Source organism: Corythoichthys intestinalis, chromosome 9 (assembly GCF_030265065.1).
Source record: "Corythoichthys intestinalis isolate RoL2023-P3 chromosome 9, ASM3026506v1, whole genome shotgun sequence".
Taxonomy (NCBI): Eukaryota; Metazoa; Chordata; class Actinopteri; order Syngnathiformes; family Syngnathidae; genus Corythoichthys; species Corythoichthys intestinalis.
Window position 1 is genome coordinate 55,722,459 of NC_080403.1, and position 20,856 is coordinate 55,743,314.

The 20,856-nt window shown below is 38.6% G+C and overlaps 2 protein-coding genes across 6 annotated transcripts in view; one reads left to right on the forward strand and one right to left on the reverse strand.

The window, feature by feature from the left end:
- The window catches only part of LOC130922115 (uncharacterized), a 49,516-nt gene extending 32,830 nt beyond the window's left edge, over positions 1–16,686 (forward strand). For all 3 annotated transcript variants that reach the window (XR_009064455.1, XR_009064456.1, XR_009064454.1), the window contains one exon: positions 9,762–16,686. The gene's annotated coding sequence lies outside the window, so the exon portion shown is untranslated. The remainder of the gene's footprint in view (positions 1–9,761) is intronic.
- LOC130922118 (GTP-binding protein REM 1-like) lies at positions 3,800–18,932 on the reverse strand. 3 transcript variants are annotated; one of them, XM_057846657.1, is made up of 6 exons: positions 18,082–18,932; positions 15,502–15,559; positions 15,231–15,459; positions 12,690–12,772; positions 12,416–12,635; positions 3,800–10,014 (listed from the first exon to the last, which is right to left on the reverse strand). In XM_057846657.1, exons 2-6 carry the CDS (start codon positions 15,523–15,525, stop codon positions 9,758–9,760), a joined length of 813 nt encoding a protein of 270 aa, XP_057702640.1. In that variant the 5' UTR covers positions 15,526–15,559; positions 18,082–18,932; the 3' UTR covers positions 3,800–9,757. The 3 variants fall into 3 exon arrangements, with proteins under 3 accessions (XP_057702640.1, XP_057702639.1, XP_057702638.1); XM_057846656.1 differs by having other exon boundaries at positions 12,416–12,623; positions 15,231–15,559; XM_057846655.1 differs by having other exon boundaries at positions 15,231–15,559.
- Between the last annotated feature and the right edge of the window lie 1,924 nt (positions 18,933–20,856).

Here is a 20,856-nt window from a genome sequence, read left to right on the forward strand (position 1 = left end):
TTTTTTATCCATGCCCATTTTTGGCAATGGCCGTTTTTGTGTATAATACCCCTAAACATACAATTGTTTACAATATTTGTAAATGTTTTGAGGTGCGATAACTAAGTCATTTCTGAATATTTTTTTACATTCAACCCCTCAAAATGATTCAGTGGCATCAGAGCTATCCATACATATATAGTTTTTATTTTTTTATTTGTATTTTTTGCCCTCTATGGACAATAAAAGCAGTACTGTGCTGTAACCAAAACAAACTATGCTGCATACATATATATATATAAAACATGAATTGGAAAATTTCATATCACACAATTAGAGCCTTGAAAAGGTTAAAGAGTTATAACAACAGATTTTTTTTTATCCATGCCCATTTTTGGCAATGGCCGTTTTTGTGTATAATACCCCTAAACATACAGTGGTTTACAATAATTGTAAATGTTTTGAGGTGCGATAACTAAGTGATTTCTGAATATTTTTTTACATTCAACCACACAAAATGATTCTGTGGCCTCAGAGCTATCCATACATATATAGTTTTTATTTTTTTATTTGTATGTTTTGCCCTCTATGGACAATAAAAGCAGTACTGTGCTATAACCAAAACAAACTATGCTGCATACATACATACATGTATATATATATATAAAACATGAATTGGAACGTTTCATATCACACAATTAGAGCCTTGAAAAGGTCAATGAGTTATAATAATATATATATTTTTTTATGCATGCCTATTTTTTGCGATGGCCATTTTTGTGTATAATACCCCATACATACATACATACATATATATATATATATATATATATATATATATATATAAAACATGAATTGGAACATTTCATATCACACAATTAGAGCCTTGAAAAGGTCAATGAGTTATAATAATATATATATTTTTTTATGCATGCCTATTTTTTGCGATGGCCATTTTTGTGTAAACACGCAATTTTTACAATAATTGTAAATGTTTTGAGGTGTGATAACGAAGTCATTTATGAATATTTTTTTTACTTTCAACCACTCAAAATGTTCACTGGAGTCAGAGCTATCCATACACTATAACCTTGAAAAGGAAAGTCACAACAGCTATGAAGAATTTATAACAGAATTTATATAAAGCAATCAGTCAGTGAGTCCCAGCACCACAAGCAATCCCACGTTGTGTTGACGCGTGTCCCCTGGAGGATTGCCGGTGTAGACCTCCAGCTTTGATGCGTAGGAGGTTCGAGCGTCACAAAGGGCCCAAATCTTCATGCCATACTTTGCGGGCTTTGACGGCATATATTGTTTGAAGCAGCAGCGTCCTCTAAAGGCAATTAGGTGTTCGTTCACGGACGCGTTACGTCCCACGTTATACATTTCATGCAGCCGGAAAATCCAGCTGATCCACAAATCTTAAATCGGCGACAGTTTGCTTGCATAGTACCGCTGTGGTCTAAGCAGCTTATCATCGAACCGGAGCATTCGGTTGATCTCCATGAACCCCCGATGAGCCATTGCGTCGGGGAACGTCGAACGCCCGGTCTTGACGCACCACAAGCTGCTCGTCGCTTCATGCCTGGAGCGGTACATTCCAGATAGGATAAGCAGCCCGATATACGACCGCAGCTCTTGAGGCGTGAGGGGAGACCAGTTCTTGAGCGATCGGAGCCCTTGGATGTTGGTCAATGCGACTATTTTCGCGACGATCTCCTGGTTTACAAATAACGCAAACGCCGTCTCCCGACTGCTCATCTAGCATCATACTGCATACAACGTGGGGATTCGCGCAGGGACGTAATGTCCAGCCACTTCGTTGGTTGGATGCCATATCGCTTTTTTGTTTTCCGAGTTCCATAAGTATGATCGGCGCTGCCCGATGGATCCGACCCGACTATTATGACTCCCGTCATCCTGTAGTGTTGTATCGGTCGCGAACGATTCGTTCTTTTTGAACGAATTGTTTGGGTGAACGAGACCGAACTAGTCACCGTCTGCACTGATTCGTTCTATGAAGTTGGTGGCGCTTGTTCGCTGCGTGGGAGGGCGTTGAGCAAGCGGCAGCGTCTTCTGACATCGCACACGACCAATCAGACGCCAGCTTCATCGCGGGCAGGGGAGGGAGCGGAAACAGAATCAAGGCGTCTGTCACTCATTTCCACGTGTGGCCAATAAGCAGCCAGCGTGCAGGCAGGGGGGAAAGACTGAGTTTGTCACTTCCCGTTCAGTGATTCGGTCCTCCGGTTCCTGACCTAGCTTGCTGCTAACTTGACTTTCCAGTAATGACTATGCGGTGTACGAGTCATAAAATGAAAGGAAATGACTTTGTCACATATTTGTTAACGTGGAGCCTATCAAATGCTGCTAAAACAGACAAAAACAACACACAAATCTAGCGAGCATGGTTTAGTGTTCTACTTTTCTCAACAGACTCGGGACTGTACCTATGACTATATACTATCAAATTTACAGTAATTTAAAACACGCGTAGCTACGAGGCAAGCAAAAGCTGAGCTGCGGTCGCGTGACGGCAGTGAAGCGGGCAGAGAACTGTCACTATATGGAGGCTTCATGGCAGCGATATTTACCTCATATGTGCACAGAAAAAAAAAAAGAATATTTAGTATGATCACCATAATACTGATTTGCAATGAAACTGTATATACATGTCAATTTTTTCCGAGTGTTTTATTTTTTTTTTTCATGTCAGAGGGTGTCGGTTGGTTTGACAAATTATGTCAATCCGTCCATCATGTGCTACTCAAGCGCCCAAAAACAAAGCGCGCGGACACGGGAGATGTCCCAATATGTCTACATTTTTCTTAACAGACTAATGAGAGTAGAAAGGCGACATCATAAAAAGCAAACAATTATTTCTCGTCAGCATTTGACGATCTGAGATGCGGGGACGACAGGGGAGCTGACCGGATTATTTTATTTATTAATACCAGTGCAAAAATTCAATACGATCATCTTAATAATAAAAAACAAAAATACAACAGAGCGAGAGGTAAATATGATGTGTTGGTCGTTCCATATTTAGAAATTAAACTTTCGATTTATTTTTATTTTCGTGACAGCAAGCGTGCCGCGTTGGCTGGTAGCAGCACTGCAGCAGCATTGTATATGTGAGCAAGATCATGCGAAAGAAAGTCCGTGCGCCCCCGACCCCAAACCCCCACTTCCCCCTCAAAAGGAAAATGTTTAACCGTGTCCTAAATCGAAATGCAAGCACGAGCCATGACTTTGAAGTAATATTCAGTAATCTGCAACAAACAAGTGAAGTGTGTTTAAAGTTTAGTAATCTGTGGGTACAGTCTAGAATTCTGAATGAGAGTTTAGTAATCTGTGGGTATTTATTACACTGGAGTTACAGATGACTAAACTCTGAGGGGCAGATTACTAAACAGTAACCACAGATTACTGAACTGTCACCACTTTAGTAATCTATGGTTACTGAACTGTAACCACACTTTAATAATCTGTGGGTCCCGTTTAGTAATCTGTTTGAGGAGTTTAGTAATCTGCGGGTATTTACTAGACTGTGGTTACAGATTACTAAACTAAATTTAGTACACAGATACTAAACTGGGTACAGATTACCTATGAATTTTTTTTTTTACCCCCTAGCATTTATATATCAAATTTATTTTTTCAGTATTCAGCCAACTGTAAAATGCAGTGAAAACATTTAACAAGCACTCTCAGGACTCTTACTTTGAAGGTCTTCATTTTTGTCCTCCTGTACTAACTTTGTCCTCTGGGGGAGTGTCGCCAACGCCCATCTGAGCTTGATTAGTGAAGAAAACTCCAGCGCATTCCAATCTTTTTATTGTGAAATGTGCATCCATGCTAGCGTTGACACGGCGAGCGTCAACATGTCTCCAAGTGACGGAAGAAAGGAATTTACTGTCCTTAAGGCGCAAATAAAAAGGATTTAACAAACCTGCGTTTGTCAGTACTATCAAATGTCTTACAATGTAGTGTAGAAGTAGTACTGAGGCAAGTGGCCAGCAGATGGAGCCACACCGCGAATAATCATGTTTCAGTGCCTTTGGCGACGACAGACGTCCAATCCATTTTGACTGTCCAGCCACACTGGGTTGGACGTCTATCGCCGTCAGTGGCAGCAGGCGTTAATTTAGCACAAATTAGGAACTCCGCAGCAGAGGATGTTTACATGTGGCTCAGTCCAAGTGTGTGTGTGTCATCCGGGTCGAGTCCAGTCTTGCATTCTTTCCATTACAAATCAATGTTCAACACTCGTCATCCATCTACTCTGTGTATATTGGAGTGTGCGAAAAGAGTGCACGTGAGAATGTTTGTGCTCAAAGAAAGTATAAAAGTGCGGCTTTCTTTTCCGTCCCCTTTTTCTGCCGTCGTGACAACACAAAAACACAGCATGTTTGAAACTCGAAACCCTAACCCTGGTTGGGAATGCCAATTTGAAACCATAACCGTAGTTAACCTGGTTTAAATCCTAACTACTAACTCTAACCAGTACGGAGCCCCTGAAGGGACATGGACAGAAATAAAATAAATTTAAACCATCTGGTGTGCACCAGATAGTGTGCGTTGCGCACTAGAAACTATCTGATGCGCACTAGGTAGTATGGGGTGCCCAATAGAAACCATCTGGTGCGCACAAGATAGTATGTGGTGAGCACTAGAAACTATTTGGTGTGCACGAGAAACAGTCTGGTGTGCACCAGACAAATAGTATGTGGTCCGCACTGAAATATGCAGTGCGCAGTATAAACTATCGGGTGCTCACCATATAGTTTGTGGTGCGCGCTAGAAATGATCTGGTGTGCATGAGAAACAGTCTGGTGCGCACCACATAGTATGCGGTGCACCCTAGAAACTGTCTGGTGTGCACCAGATAGTATGTGGTGCGCAGTAGAAACTATCTGGTGTGCATGAGTAACGGTCTGGTGCGCACCAAATAGTACGTGGTCTGCACTAAAATATGCAGTGCGTACTAGAAGCAATCGGGTGCTCACTATATAGTATGTGGTGCGCACTAGAAACTATCTAGTGTGCATGAGAAACAGTCTGGTGCACACCAGATAGTATGTGGTGCACACTAGAAACTATCTGGTGCACATTAGAAATTGTCTGATGCACACCAGATAGTATGTGGTGTGCACTAGAAACTATCCTGTGTGCACCAGATAGTATGTGGTGCGCACTAGAAACTATCTAGTGTGCATAAGAAACAGTCTGGTGCTCACCACATAGTATGTGGTGCGCACTAGAAACTATCTGGTGCACGTTAGAAATTGTCTGATGCACACCAGATAGTATGTGGTGCGCACTTGAAACTATCTGGTGCACGTTAGAAATTGTCTGATGCACACCAGATAGTATGTGGTGCGCACTAGAAACTATCTGGTATACGTTAGAAATTGTCTGATGCACACCAGATAGTATGTGGTGTGCACTAGAAACTATCCTGTGTGCAACAGATAGTATGTGGTGCGCACAAGAAGCTATATATTGTGCATGAGAAACAGTCTGGTGCTCACCATATAGTATGTGGTGCGCACTAGAAAAACTATCTAATGTGCAAAACTAATAGTCTGGTGCGCACCAAATAGTACGTGGTCTGCACTAATATAAGCGGTGCGCACTAGAAACAATCGGATGCTCACCATATAGTATGTGGTGCACACTAGAAACTATCTAGTGTGCATGAGAAACAGTCTGGTGCACACCAGATAGTATTTGGTGCATGCTAGAAACTATCTGATGCGCACAAGATATTATGTAGTGCGCACTAGAAACTATCTGGTGTGCACGAGAAACAGTCAGGTGCGCAGCAGGTAGTATGTGGTGTGCATGAGAAAGTCTGGTGTGCACTAGAAACTGTCTGATGCATACCAGATAGTATGTGGTGTGCACTAGAAACTATCTGGTGAGCACAAGATAGTATGTGGTGCGCACTAGAAACAATCTGGTGTGCATAAGAAACAGTCTGGTGTGCAACAAGTAGTATGTGGTCCGCACTAAAATATGCAGTGCGCATTAGAAACTACCGGGTGCTCACCAGATAGTATGTGGTACGAACTAGAAACTATGTGCTACGCAGTAGATAGCATGTGGTGCACACTAAAAACTGTCTGGTGCGCACAAGATAGTATGTGGTGCCCACTAGAAACTATCTGATGCGCATGTGAAAGTCAGGTGCGCACAAGATAGTATGTGGTGTGCACCAATGCTATCTGGTGAGCACCAGATAGTATGTGGTGCGCACTAAAAACGATCTGTCACCAGATAGTATGTGGTGCGCACTAGAAACTATCTGGTGTGCACGAGAAACAGTCAGGTGCGCACCAGGTAGTATGTGGTGTGCGTGAGAAACAGTCTGGTGAACACCAGATAGTATGTGGTGCACACTAAAAACTGTCTGATGCACACCAGATAGTATGTGGTGCGCACTACAAACTATCCGGTGCGCACAAGATAGTATGTGGTGGGAACTAGAAACTATGTGCTGCGCGGTAAATAGTATGTGGTGCGCACTAAAAACTGTTTGGTGCGCACCAGATAGTATGTGGTGCGCACTAGAAACTATCCGGTGCACACAAGATAGTATGTGGTGCGAACTAGAAACTATGTGCTGCGCGGTAAATAGTATGTGGTGCGCACTAAAAACTGTCTGGTGCGCATGCGAAAGTCAGGTGCGCACAAGATAGTATGTGGTGCCCACTAGAAACTATCTGATGCGCATGTGAAAGTCAGGTGCGCACAAGATAGTATGTGGTGTGCACCAATGCTATCTGGTGAGCACCAGATAGTATGTGGTGCGCACTAAAAACGATCTGTCACCAGATAGTATGTGGTGCGCACTAGAAACTATCTGGTGTGCACGAGAAACAGTCAGGTGCGCACCAGGTAGTATGTGGTGTTCGTGAGAAACAGTCTGGTGAACACCAGATAGTATGTGGTGCTCACTAAAAACTGTCTGATGCACACCAGATAGTATGTGGTGCGCACTAGAAACTATCCGGTGTACACAAGATAGTATGTGGTGCGAACTAGAAACTATGTGCTGCGCGGTAAATAGTATGTGGTGCGCACTAAAAACTATCTGGTGTGCACGAGAAAGTCAGGTGCGCACCAGGTAGTATGTGGTGTGCGTGAGAAACAGTCTGGTGAACACCAGATAGTATGTGGTGCGCACTAAAAACTGTCTGATGCACACCAGATAGTATGTGGTGCGCACTAGAAACTATCCGGTGCACACAAGATAGTATGTGGTGCGAACTAGAAACTATGTGCTGCGCGGTAAATAGTATGTGGTGCGCACTAAAAACTGTCTGGTGCGCACCAGATAGCATGTGGTGCCCACTAGAAACTATCTGATGCGCATGCGAAAGTCAGGTGCGCACAAGATAGTATGTGGTGCCCACTAGAAACTATCTGATGCGCATGTGAAAGTCAGGTGCGCACAAGATAGTATGTGGTGTGCACCAATGCTATCTGGTGAGCACCAGATAGTATGTGGTGCGTACTAAAAACGATCTGTCACCAGATAGTATGTGGTGCGCACTAGAAACTATCTGGTGTGCACGAGAAACAGTCAGGTGCGCACCAGGTAGTATGTGGTGTGCGTGAGAAAGTCTGGTGAACACCAGATAGTATGTGGTGCGCACTAAAAACTGATGCACACCAGAAAGTATGTGGTGCGCACTAGAAACTATCCGGTGCACACAAGATAGTATGTGGTGCGAACTAGAAACTATGTGCTGCGCGGTAAATAGTATGTGGTGCGCACTAAAAACTGTTTGGTGCGCACCAGATAGCATGCGGTGCGCACTAGAAACTATCTGATTCGCATGCGAAAGTCAGGTGCGCACAAGATAGTATGTGGTGTGCACTAGAAACTGGTGTGCACGAGAAAGTTTGGTGCGCAACAGATAGTATGTGGTGTGCACTAATACTATCCGGTGCGCACCAGATAGTATGTGATGTGCAACAGAAACCATCTGGTGCACACGAGAAACAGTCTGCTGCGCACCAAATAATATGTGGTGGGCACTAAAATATGCAGTGCCCACTAGAAACTATTGGGTGCTCACTAGAAATTATCTGGTGCGCGCTAGAAATTGTCTGATCCACACCAGCTAGTATGTGGTGCGCATTAGAAAACTATCCGGTGTGCACCAGATAGTATGTGGTGCGCACTAGAAACTATCTGGTGTGGACAATATAGTATCTGGTGCACACAAGATAGTATGTGGTGCACACTAGAAACTATCTGGTGTGCATGAGTAACAGTCTGTTGCGCACCAAATAGTACGTGGTCTACACTAAAATATGCAGTGCACACTAGAAAACAATCGGGTGCTCACCATGTAGTATGTGGTGCGCACTAGAAACTAGTGTGCATGAGAAACAGTCTGGTGCACACCAGATAGTATGTGGTGCGCACTAGAAACTATCTAATGCGCACAAGATATTATGTAGTGCACACTACAAACTATCTGGCGTGCAGGAGAAAGTCAGGTGCGCCCAACGTAGTATGTGGTGTGCATGAGAAAATCTGGTGCGCAGCAGACAGTATGTGGTGTGCACTAGAAACTGTCTGATGCACACCAAATAGTATGTCGTGCGCACTAGAAACTATCTGGTGCGCACAAGATAGTATGTGGTGGGCGCTAGAAACTGTCTGATGTGCACAAGATAGTAAGTATTGCGCACTAGAAACTATCTGGTGTGCACGAGAAACAGTCTGCTGCGCACCAAATAATATGTGGTGGGCACTAAAATATGCAGTGCCCACTAGAAACTATTGGGTGTTCACTAGAAACTATCTGGTGCGCACTAGATAGTATGTGGTGCGCACTAAAAACTCTGATGCACACCAGATAGTATGTGGTGCGCATTAGAAACTATCTGGTGAGCACAAGATAGTATGTGGTGCGCACTAGAAACGATCTGGTGTGCATGTGAAACAGTCTGGTGCGCACCAAATAGTATGTGGTCCGCACTAAAATATGCAGTGCGCACTAGAAACTACCGCTAACCAGATAGTATGTGGTGCAAACTAGAAACTATGTGCTACGCGGTAGATAGCATGTGGTGCGCACTAGAAACGATCTGATGCGCATGCGAAAGTCAGGTGCGCACAAGATAGTATGTGGTGTGCACCAATACTATCTGGTGAGCACCAGAAAGTATTTGGTGCGCACTAAAAACGATCTGTCACCAGACAGTATGTGGTGCGCACTAGAAACTATCTGGTGCACAAGACAGTATGTGGTGTGCATTAGAAAAATGGTGTGCACGAGAAAGTCTGGTGCGCAACAGATAGTATGTGGTGTGCACTAAAACTATCCGGTGCGCACCAGATAGTATGTGGTGCGCAACAGAAACCATCTGGTGCACACGAGAAACAGTCTGCTGCGCACCAAATAATATGTGGTGGGCACTAAAATATGCAGTGCCCACTAGAAACTATTGGGTGTTCACTAGAAACTATCTGGTGCGCACTAGATAGTATGTGGTGCGCACTAGAAACTGGTGTCGTACAGTTGAAATCGCATAAATTGGGTATGTTGTAACTCGGGGAGTACTTGTATTGCTATGTATATTTGTCAAATGTAATTTCAGGCATCAAGTTGTAAAAAAAAAAAAAAAACCTTTTTAAAAGTCTGCTATTTTCGCACATGACGACGTCTGTTTGTCCTTTGTCAAGCCGCTCCTTGGTTCAAAAGTCTGACGCCCACGTCAGTTTGTTTTCATCTACTTTTTTCCCCTCCACCTCTCAGAGGCTCCCCAGGTCGTGGCAGCTCTTGGATCGGACTTTGACGGCCACCCGGCGGTTGTCGCGCGCCACCAAGCGGTCCAGGAAGCGCCGCGCCTTCTGGGCCAGGCTCTCCCGGCGCCGACAGGGCGACGGGCGTCCGCGGCGTAGGCGGATCTGCCGCACCACGCCCTCGAAGAGCTCGCTCACGTTGTGCTGCAGGGACGCCGACGTCTCGATGAACTTGCAGTCGAATACCATCGCGCACGCTCGGCCTTCTGGGAAGGTGGTAGGGGGCGAAAAAAATGACAAATTGGATTGGACGTGTATCGCCGTCAATGGTCGCTAATGTGGAAGAGAAAAATACATGTTTTGCAATATGTAAGTGCATGAAAATAGTATTGGTATAAATCTATGAAATATACATTAAATCAATACAGTAGATACATTTTTAAAAAATTAAAAATTAGTAAAAAATATATTTTTAAATTCTTTATGAAATTTACTTTTAATTTTTTCATATTTACTTGAATTTATTTTCATGTTTTATTCATTTTTCCCGATATGTCTTTGATTAGGTTATTTAGGATAGAAAAATATATTTTTTAAAAATCCATTTGTTTTTTTTTTCTAATTTCAAAATAGAGGAATGTATTGATAAATTACCCTTTTTTTATATTTTTGAGTTTACATTTTCAAAAATAATACGATTAAAGTAATAATTTTTTTTTCTACCTTGCGCAAAATTTTCTGAATTTTTTTTTTATATTTTCTATTTTTTTTTTTCTTCTAGATTTCTTTAGGATATTCAAGATGGATAAATGTATTAATAAAAAAAATGCTTTTCAAGTTATAATTTCAAAATAAAAAAGAAAGGTATGAATAAATTCGCCTTTTTTATTTTTATTTTTCACTTTCAAAAAAAAAAAAAACATTTTTTTAATACCTGCCACTAGGCATGTGCCGGTTACCGGTTTCACGGTTTACCGTGGTGTGAAAACGTCGCAGTTTCAAAACCACAAAAATTTTCCGTCAGACCGTAGGACGGTATTCGCTATTTTTCTTGTGTCAAAAATGCAGCCAGAAGCGGCTTGGCGCAGCAGCGCTCACCCACTCCCGTTTGTTGCTGTGTGTGGGAGTGACGCTATCGGCTACACAGCCAGCTAACCCAAAAACAATTACTCCAAACATAAGGTGTACTGTTCTTCAATTTATTGAGCTCTCAAATCGTGGTAAGTTTAATATACAAAATGAATACATTTAAAATGTTGTACAATTAGATTTTTCCATGTGAGTAGCTTCCACAGATTAGCACCATGGAAAAAGTTCGCCAAAAACAAAACACACATTTTCCTTTCAAATTCAATATACAAACTAAGTAAAAGCTTACAAAGACGAATGTTAGCCTAGGCTCAGCTGGGAGAGCAACTTCGTTGAGTGTTACAGCCGCAGAGTGAGAAAACAAGCTTGATTCGCTTGGATGAAGGGGAAAAAGTGATAGCATCAAAGATCGCTAATTGCGAACGATGATCTTGCCCTTAAGCACAATTCCACGTTCGCTGGACCAAGGTGAGGTCTCACTCCCAATGTGTTTTTTTTAAATTTTTTAGATGAAACCTTTCCACAACAATATTGACATTTTAACTAACTTATACATTTTTACCTAACTTATGAATTCCTTATGTTCTTTTTAACACAAAGGCATGACATCATGTAGACTAGAGTTGACACAGTGGCTGAAAATGGTGAAACTTCACTTAAACTTTTCCACCCTCAAAAAAAAAGTCATGCAGTATAAATTTTTAAAAATTTTCTTCAAAAGTGTTTTTACTTTATAGAAATTATTTTGTTCTTGTTGTGATCTTGTGCAACTTGAGCTGTGGCTGTGAGTATAGTCTATGAGTTATATTTATTTTAATTTTATTTCAAAAAATTTTTTATTGATAATTTATTTATTTTAACAATATATTCATGTTCCAATTTGCAACTATGGTCTGAAAAAAAAATCCTGTTCAATGGAAAAAAAAAATTTTTTTTAACCCATACATCTCAACATTTTTGGGAGCTATAATTGCAATACCGTGATACCGTGAAACCGCGGTATTTTTGCTCACGGTTATCGTACCGTCAAAATCTCATACCGGCACATGCCTACCCGCCACCCTCAAATTTAAAAAAATATTTTCTTCCATTTTTTTTTTTTTTATCTAATCGATAATTTTTTCTGGATTTTTTTATTTCGGATTTTCCAGATAGATTTATTGAAAATACTGCTAAAAATGAAAAATATATATTTTTTAATTGTTTTTTTTTTAAAAAGGAGGAACACATCAATGAATTTTTATTTGATATTCATAAAAAAATTTAAATAAAAATTATTTTTTGTACCCCTCACAAATCCTTTTTTTTTCAAATATTTTTTTCCAGTTTTTAGTCATTAATTTTTCAGATTTTCAGAAAATGTATTAAAAATAAAAGTTTTTTGTTATAATTTCAAAATAAAAAGCAGGAATTTATTAATAAATCATATTCATTTAAATGTTTTTTTTTCTTTATTTTAAACATTTTTGAATCATTTTCTATTCTTTTTTTTATTTTTTTAATTTCCCATTTTTTCCCCTTGTATTTATCAATGCATCGTGTGTATGTATAATCATACTGAATATTTTTTGCGTTCACCTTCAATGGCGACCTCCCTGGAGCGCACGAGGTCGCTCTTGTTGCCCACGAGGATGATGGGAACGTCGTCGGCCTGCCGTCGCCGTCTCAGCGTGACGCGAAGCTCGGCAGCCGTGTCGAAGCTGCGCCGGTCGCTGACCGCGTACACGATGACGTACGCGCTGCCCCACGTCAGACAAGCCTCGTCGTGTGGATCACCGTCTTCCTTCTGAGAGAGCCACTAAAAAAAGTTGTCAATACGCAAGATGATTTGGATCCGAACGTATCGTTTTACCGTTTTCTCATTTGTCCACGTATCCATGACGACTAGTGTGGCTTCCTTGCCGTCGACTGTGAGTGTTCTTTCATACGTGTCTTCTGAAAACACAAAACCCCCTACATTCATTCATTCATGCCTCTTCCAATCTGCTTATCCTCACGAGGGTCGCGGGGCTGTTGGAGTCTAACCCAGCCAACTATGGCCGGAGGGCGGGGTACACCCTGAGTCAGTAGCCAGCCAATCATAGGGCATAGGAGATGAACAATCAGTCACTAATACCTAGGGAAAATTTGGAGTGTTCAATGAGCCTACCATGCATGTTTTTGTGCTGGAGGACCGGGAGAAAACCAACACAGATACAGGGAGAAAATGCAAACTCTACACTGGAGGGTCGGATCCAGGATTGAACCCATGATCTGAGAGCTGTGAGGCTGATGTGCTGACCACTCGTCCACCGTGCCGCCAACCCCGAAACAAAAACAAAACAGAAAAAAACACAAAACAAAAAGACACAAAAAATACACAAATAAAAACACACAAAACCAACAAAACAAAAAATGTAACCAAACAAAAACACCCCAAAACAAAACAAAAACACCGACCCCAAAAAAAACATCCAAAAACGGAAACAGAAACACCCAAAAACAAAAACACATTAAACAATCCAAAACAAAAGAATAACAAAAACATAACCACACAAAAACAAAACAAAAAACAAAACCCTAAAACAAAATAAAAAAACAAACACCCAACACAAAAGAAAAAAATCACACGCAGACAAATCAAAACCACAAAAACAAAAAAACACAAAAACAAAACAAAAAACACCCAAAACAAAAGAACAAAAACAAAACCATACAAAAATAAAAGAAAAAAACAACCCCCCCAAAAAACACAAAAAAACAAATACACCCAAAAACAAAGACAAAAACACAAAAATTAAACAGAAACAGAACAAAAAACGACCACCCAAAAACAAAAGAAAAACGCACTTAACAAAAAACGAACACCCCAAAAAAGAAAAACGCACTTAACAAATCAAAACCACAAAGAGCAAAAACAAAACAAAACACACAAAAACAAATTCACCCAAAAACAAAGACAAAAACACAAAAATTAAACAAAAACAAAACAAAAAAACGAACACCCAAAGAGCAAAAACAAAACAAAAACACACAAAAACAAATTCACCCAAAAACAAAGACAAAAACACAAAAATTAAACAAAAACAAAACAAAAAAACGAACACCCAAAAACAAAAGAAAAACGCACTTAACAAATCAAAACCACAAAAATTAAACAAAAACAAAACAAAAAACGAACACCCCAAAACAAAAGAAAAACGCACTTAACAAATCAAAACCACAAAGAGCAAAAACAAAACACACAAAAAACAAATTCACCCAAAAACAAAGACAAAAACACAAAAATTAAACAAAAACAAAACAAAAAACGAACACCCCAAAACAAAAGAAAAACGCACTTAACAAATCAAAACCACAAAGAGCAAAAACAAAACACACAAAAAACAAATTCACCCAAAAACAAAGACAAAAACACAAAAATTAAACAAAAACAAAACAAAAAACGAACACCCAAAAAAAAAAGAAAAACGCACTTACCAAATCAAAACCACAAACAGCAAAAACAAAACAAAACACACAAAAACAGAACACAACCAAACAAAACAAAAACACCCAAACACAAAATAACAAAACCACACATAAACAAATCAAAACCACAAAAACAAAAGAAAAAACAAAAAACACAAAACATGCACACAAAAACAAAAACCACAAAACAAACAAAAACAGATCAAAACCACAGAAATAAAACAAAAACACCCCAAAACAAAACCACACCAAAAAAAAACAAACCAAACCAAAACAAACCAAACAAAACAAAAACTCCCAAAGACAAAAGAAAACCAAAACCACACAACACAAATCAAAGCCATATAAATAAAACACCCCAAAACTGAACAAAAACACACAAAAACAACCAAAAGAAAACAAAACCAAAACCACAAAAATCCAAACAAAAAACACAACCAAAAGAATCAAAAACACCCAAACAAAAAAGAAAAACAAAGAAATCCACATAAAAATAAAACAAAATCAAAGGAAAACACAAAACTTAAAACCCCTCAAACTAAAAGAAAAACAAAAAACACACAAAAACAACCCCCCACCCCCCAATAAAAAAAACAATAAAAATAAGCAATGAGCAAGAACGATCATCTCTGGCAGAGCTCCACGGTCCGGTGAGCGAGCTTTGCTAACATCGAGCAATTCGATCCGCTCGTCATCGGCAGACGATCGATGAGGTCATCCAAAGTCAAAGCAGACGCGTCAGCATTGATTAAAAGCCATTGATGTCGTCGGCGATACGCGCGATAGTAAAGATTTCTTCTTTACCGAAAACAATATTTTTTAGTTGACCTACAAAACAGCTAGTAAACAGAAAAACTCACTTCCTATTCATTTGGGGACATTCTTGAGTATCGTGAGCGACTGACTCCAAGGTTCCAACCCCTACTTGAAAGCGTTAACCCACCTCCAGGTTCGTCTTTCTCGTTGATCCCCGCGAAGATTCCGGCGAGGCTGCTCTTGCCGACGCCTTGGTCGCCTAGCAACACCACCCGGTAGACGCAGTCCGAGTCGGCCTGAGAGTCGTCGTCCGAGTCGGAACTCCACTGCGACTGGTAGCGGAGGGGCTTCACCCCAGGGTGGTAGGAGGCCGACTGGCCTAGCGGAGGGTGCCTCCGCTGGGGTGGACGCTCCACGGGGTGGACGGGAGTGCTCTCCCGTCGTCTTAGGACGTCCTTTTCTCGTTGGATCTTGATGCTCATGTTGCTACGGTCATGCCATTTAGACCGTTTGGGCCTTGGCAACATTAAAACAGCGTAAGAGGTTTACGAAAAATTGTACGATAAGTTAGCTCAAGACAAAATTTTCATTGTTGTTAATAAAACATGTACAACAAGCTCGTTACACTCGTTTTGGTGTTTATGAAAACTTGCCGCTATGCTCACTGAAGAGAAAACTTATTTTCCAAACATCGTGTTGGAGTTTACGAAAACTATTAGGCGATGTTAACTTGAAGCTAAATTTTTATCGGTTTTAAAAAAAAAAATACGTACAATAAGCTAGTTAAACTCGTTTTGGTGTTTATGAAAACTTGCCGTTATGCTAACGGTAGTCAAAATTTCCAAATACTTCAACGAGATTAATGTACGTGTTTTACAAACATCGTTTTGGACTTAACGAAAACTTGTTCCTTATATAACTTATGGCTAAATTTTCATCGGTATTAATAAAACACGTATAATAAACTCGTTAAACTTGTTTTGGTGTTTACTTGCCGTTATGCTAGTTGAAATCAAAATTTCGGACTGATTTAATGAGATTAATGTACGAGTTTTACAAACATCGTGTTGGAGTTTACAAAAAATTGTACGCGACTTTAACTTAAAGCTACATTTTCATCGGTGTTAATAAAACACAATAAGCTCGTTAAAGTCATTTAGGTGTTTCTGAAATTTTGCGTTTATGCTGACGGAAGTCGAAATTTCCAACTAATTTAAAAAGATTAATGTTTGTGTTTTACAAAAATCATGTTGGAGTTTACGAAAATTTGTACGCAACTAACTTAAGGCTTCATTTCCTTCCGTGTTAATATAACACGTACAATGAGCTTGTTAAAGTTGTTTTGGTGTTTGTGAAAACTAGCCGTTATGCTAACGGAAGTCAAAATTTCTGAATATTTCAATGTGATTAATGTACTTGTTTTACAAACATTATTTGTGAGTTTATGAAAATTTGTACATGATGTTAACTAAAGGCTAAATTTTCATCGGAATTAATGAAACATTTACATTAAGCTCGTAAACTATTTTTGGTGTTTATGAAAACTCGCCCTTATGCTAACAGAAGTAGAAATTTCTGACTAATTTAACGAGGTTAATGTACATGTTTTACAAACCTCGTTTTGGAGTTTACGAAAACTTGTACGTGAAGTTAACTTTTGGCTAAATTTTCATCGGTGTGAATAAAACACGTACAACAATAAACTGGCTAAACTGGGATTGGGGTTAAATTAAACACATAAATCCTGTTTGTTAGATTTTTGTCGATTTAAACGTAAAAAATTCAAATTGAAATAATTTTAAAATTAGCTATAGAGATGATTTTAAAATGGAAAATACAATATTTTATATTTTAGTCAACTTAAAACACTATCAAAAATATATTATAAATTCAAAACTTTAGTTTTAAAAATCATTCTAAAAAATAAACACAATTTTGTTTAGATTTTAGTCGACTTAAAAATAAAAAAAATGTTAAACATATAAGTTTTAAAAATGATCTAAAAAATAAAAAAATAGTTTTAATTACATTTTAGTCGACTTATAAAAGGAAAAAAGAAATGAAAAATAAATTTACAATTTGTTTTTTTAATATTTTATTTTCTTAGACAAAATCATTTAAAAAAATTAAAATAAACAAGTTTTATAAAATAAAAATTTCAAAATGATTACAAAAAATACAATATCAAATAAAACATGTACATGAAGGTCATTAAAAGTTATCTGGCAAACTTAAACGTTAGATTTTTTTTAAAAACTTTTTTAAAAGTAAAAAATTCTTCAAAAAATAAAACATGAAAAAAAAGTTTTTTAAATTATTTAAAAAAATACAAATACAAAGAATTTAAACATTTAAAAAATATAAATTAAAAAAAGTTAAAAACATAATAGTTTTAAAAATGATCTGAAAAATAAAAAAAAGTTTTAATGACATTTTAGTCGACTTATAAAAGTAAAAAAGAAATTAAAAATTTACAATGTTTTTTTTATATTTTATTTTTTTAAACAAAATCATTTAAAAAAAATAAAAAAATAAGTTTTATAAAATAAAGATTTCAAAATGCTAAAAATAAATAAATAAAACGTACATTAAGGTCATTAAAAGTTATCTGACAAACTTAAACGTTAGTTTTTTTTTTTTTTTACTTTTTTAAAAATAAAAAATTCTTTGAAAAATAAAACATTTAAAAAAGTTTTAAAAATTATTTTAAAAAATACAATAAAATACAAAGAATTTAAACATTTTAAAAAATACATATAAATAAATAGAAAATGTTTAAAGATTATGTCGACTTCAACTCTTTCACTGCCATCGACGACGACTGCTGTCTAACAATGACTTTTCATCCTTCTGCCGAGAATCTCAAGGATTTTCTCACGAGTCCAATCCACTTCAAATGGATTGGACGTCTATTGCCGTCAACGACACTGAACGAGACAAAACACCAGTAAAGGTACTCCAAAACGGCTAGAAGTCAATAACTTTCAACTGTTTGCATTATTTCTAAAGCACCAGTACCAATCCCAAATGATACATACCAGAAGCTCCATGAAGAATCTCCGTATGTGTGAAAGCCCGCTCGGTGCTGGTAACACAAGCCGCGGCCACACTGACCCGCAATGTTCCACAACAGCTTTAAAAATTCAGCAGCCAAATCACACACATGCGTATCTGCCGCCCTCAATGTGTGTGTGTGACAGCAGAGGAGAAGCAGATATGCGCAAGGGGAGAGTGTGTTCGTGCGTGTGTTAAACAGTGTTGGAAAAATGTTGGTCACTTCCTGTGACAACAACAACAAGCGAAAAAAAAAAAAACGGTCAGGCGGGATTTGTTGACATGTTTCAGATTAGTTGCTAACATGTTTTTTGTTTTTACTGTGGGACAAAATGAAATCGCAGTCATTTTATGGAGGAAAAAAGGCTTAATGAAAAGCATGTTTGGGAATGAAATGCCCATGTAAGTAGGGGTGTGACATATTGATAACCTTGTGGGCTACATTTTGGGGCTCAGTGGTAGTGTAGTCGTTCCCCAACCCAGAGGTTGTGAGTTCGATTCTCCCTCCGGGTGAATTCGTCTCAGTATCCTTGGGCAAGATACTGAACCCCACGTCGCTCCTGGTGCTGCGTCACCAGTAGGTTGATGAGGAGACAGTGTAAAGCGCTTTGAGGCCCTTAAAAGGTGGAAAGGCGCTACACAAGTGTAACACCATTCACAAATTTCAAGTGGTACACTCCTAATATATAGTGGAAAACACTCAGGTGACTTGAAATTCCACTCTGAGACCCCCAATTTGGCCAACTTTCAAAATTGTATGTGTGATACATCATTGGAAAGCTTAAAATCTCAATTTTCTCGGGGAAGAAAAATTTTGAACTGGAGGGCATTTTTGAAAAAAAAAATTTTTAAACAGCAAAACCCGATCTGGAGGTGGGAGCACGCGAGAGCAGAATTACAGACGCCACGACTTTAACGAGATATTATCGCATACTTACTAGAGCTGGGAATCTTTGGGCACCTAACGATTCGATTACGATTCAGAGGCTCCGATTCGATTATAAAACGATTATTGATGCACCCCCACCCTCTTTTAATTAAAAAAAAAATTTTTTTATTAAATGTTTCGTACATTAGTTCCAAAATTGTTCAAAAATACTCTCAGGCTAAACCAAACTACTATTTCAGTATCAAGTTAACATAATATAGCAGTAAACAAATATATACAAAAATAACAGTAAATAAAAAAACTCCAGTCCCCATTCTGTAACAGCAGCTTTAAACTACATTCAATTAATTTAATGTTGTGAATCAACCGTTAACGTTGTTAAAATTGCTCTCGTTATTCCATAATTTCCCTTTTGTCTACTTTCGACATGTGAAAGTTTTAAAACTATTTTAAAGATAGATTCAAGTCAATATTTTACCGATTTAGGAGTATTTTAGATAAAAAGTTAATTAGGTTTGCTTGGAAGGTTCGCTACAACAGCCTTGCAGGGAAGTGTACTGCTTTAAGATGGCGGCCGTTTACTAACGCCCGCATCTAGCTTTTTGTAGATGTGCTGCCAACGCTACCAAATCTCTAATGCATCTAGTCCTATATAAATGATATCTATCGTAACATTATGTGGATGACGTACTTTGTAGCAGCTTTTCGGCAGCAGTCAGGTATGTTGTTGTGTTTTTTTTTTATCTCGTGGCATGAGTTGAGCTAGAGCCGTGAGTTGAGCATTGGCATTACCCGAGGGGCCGGGTAATGAGAAGCATGATGTTTAGCTACTCTCGCTGCGTTCATCCTCATTGCGCCCCGAAGAACGCGCGGCGCTCTGAGTGTGTTGTACTTCCGCTTTACTTGGCATATTTCAATAATCGGAATTTGGATGTTTGTGAATCGTTCTCGAATCTTCCACGGCCGAATCGCGAATAATCTAAGAATCGGAAATTTTGGACACCTCTAATACTTACCTTGTTTCGATTCAAAATATCCATGTAGCATGTATCACTGAGTGCCAAGACACAGCGGTGAATGGCCGCAGCTGGATTTTTGGGTGAAACATGGTAATATAACAATGGTCGCAATGCAGAAATCGCAGACATCATGGAGTGGTCGAGATTTTCTTTATCAAATATTTACCTTTTTAAATGTTTTTTTTTCCAATTTTTCTTTTGGATCGATTATTTATCATCTAACTTATCGGAGAAAATGCGCCAGTAACAAAAAAGAAATACAATTAAACGATAGTCGATAGATATCCGTGACTTTTTTACAGATGCCATGTTTTTCATTGTGACGTAATTTGTTTAAAAGTTTAAAATGTGAATGAGTAATTTTGAAAACTGAAAAAGCAGTTTCTGCTCTTGCACTCCTTTTTAAAAGAAACTGCTGCATTTTAAGCCAAAACAACTGTTGTGTTTGATAGAACAATATGTCTATATTCTGCCATAGCAGATTCATGGCGCATTAAGCCCCCGAACTATTTTTGTCCATTTTACTCTGAAAATCCCCGTTTATAGACGTCGCGCAACCGCTTTTGTTTCAACCCAGCCATAAAACAAAGGTAATTAATTATATTCATTATTGAAAATGTGTCATTTTTAGCTAAGAATCATTACTTGATGTCTAATATTTTGTTTAAAAAAAAAAAAAAAGACTTTAAAAAATTATTCACTCGCATATATCAAACTTTTAAACGAATTACGTCACAATGAAAAAAATGGCGTCTGTAAAAAAAGTCACAGATTTCTACCTCATAACTATCGCTTAAATGTATTTTTTTGTTACTGTCGCATTTTCTCCGATGTTAGATGATAAAACAATC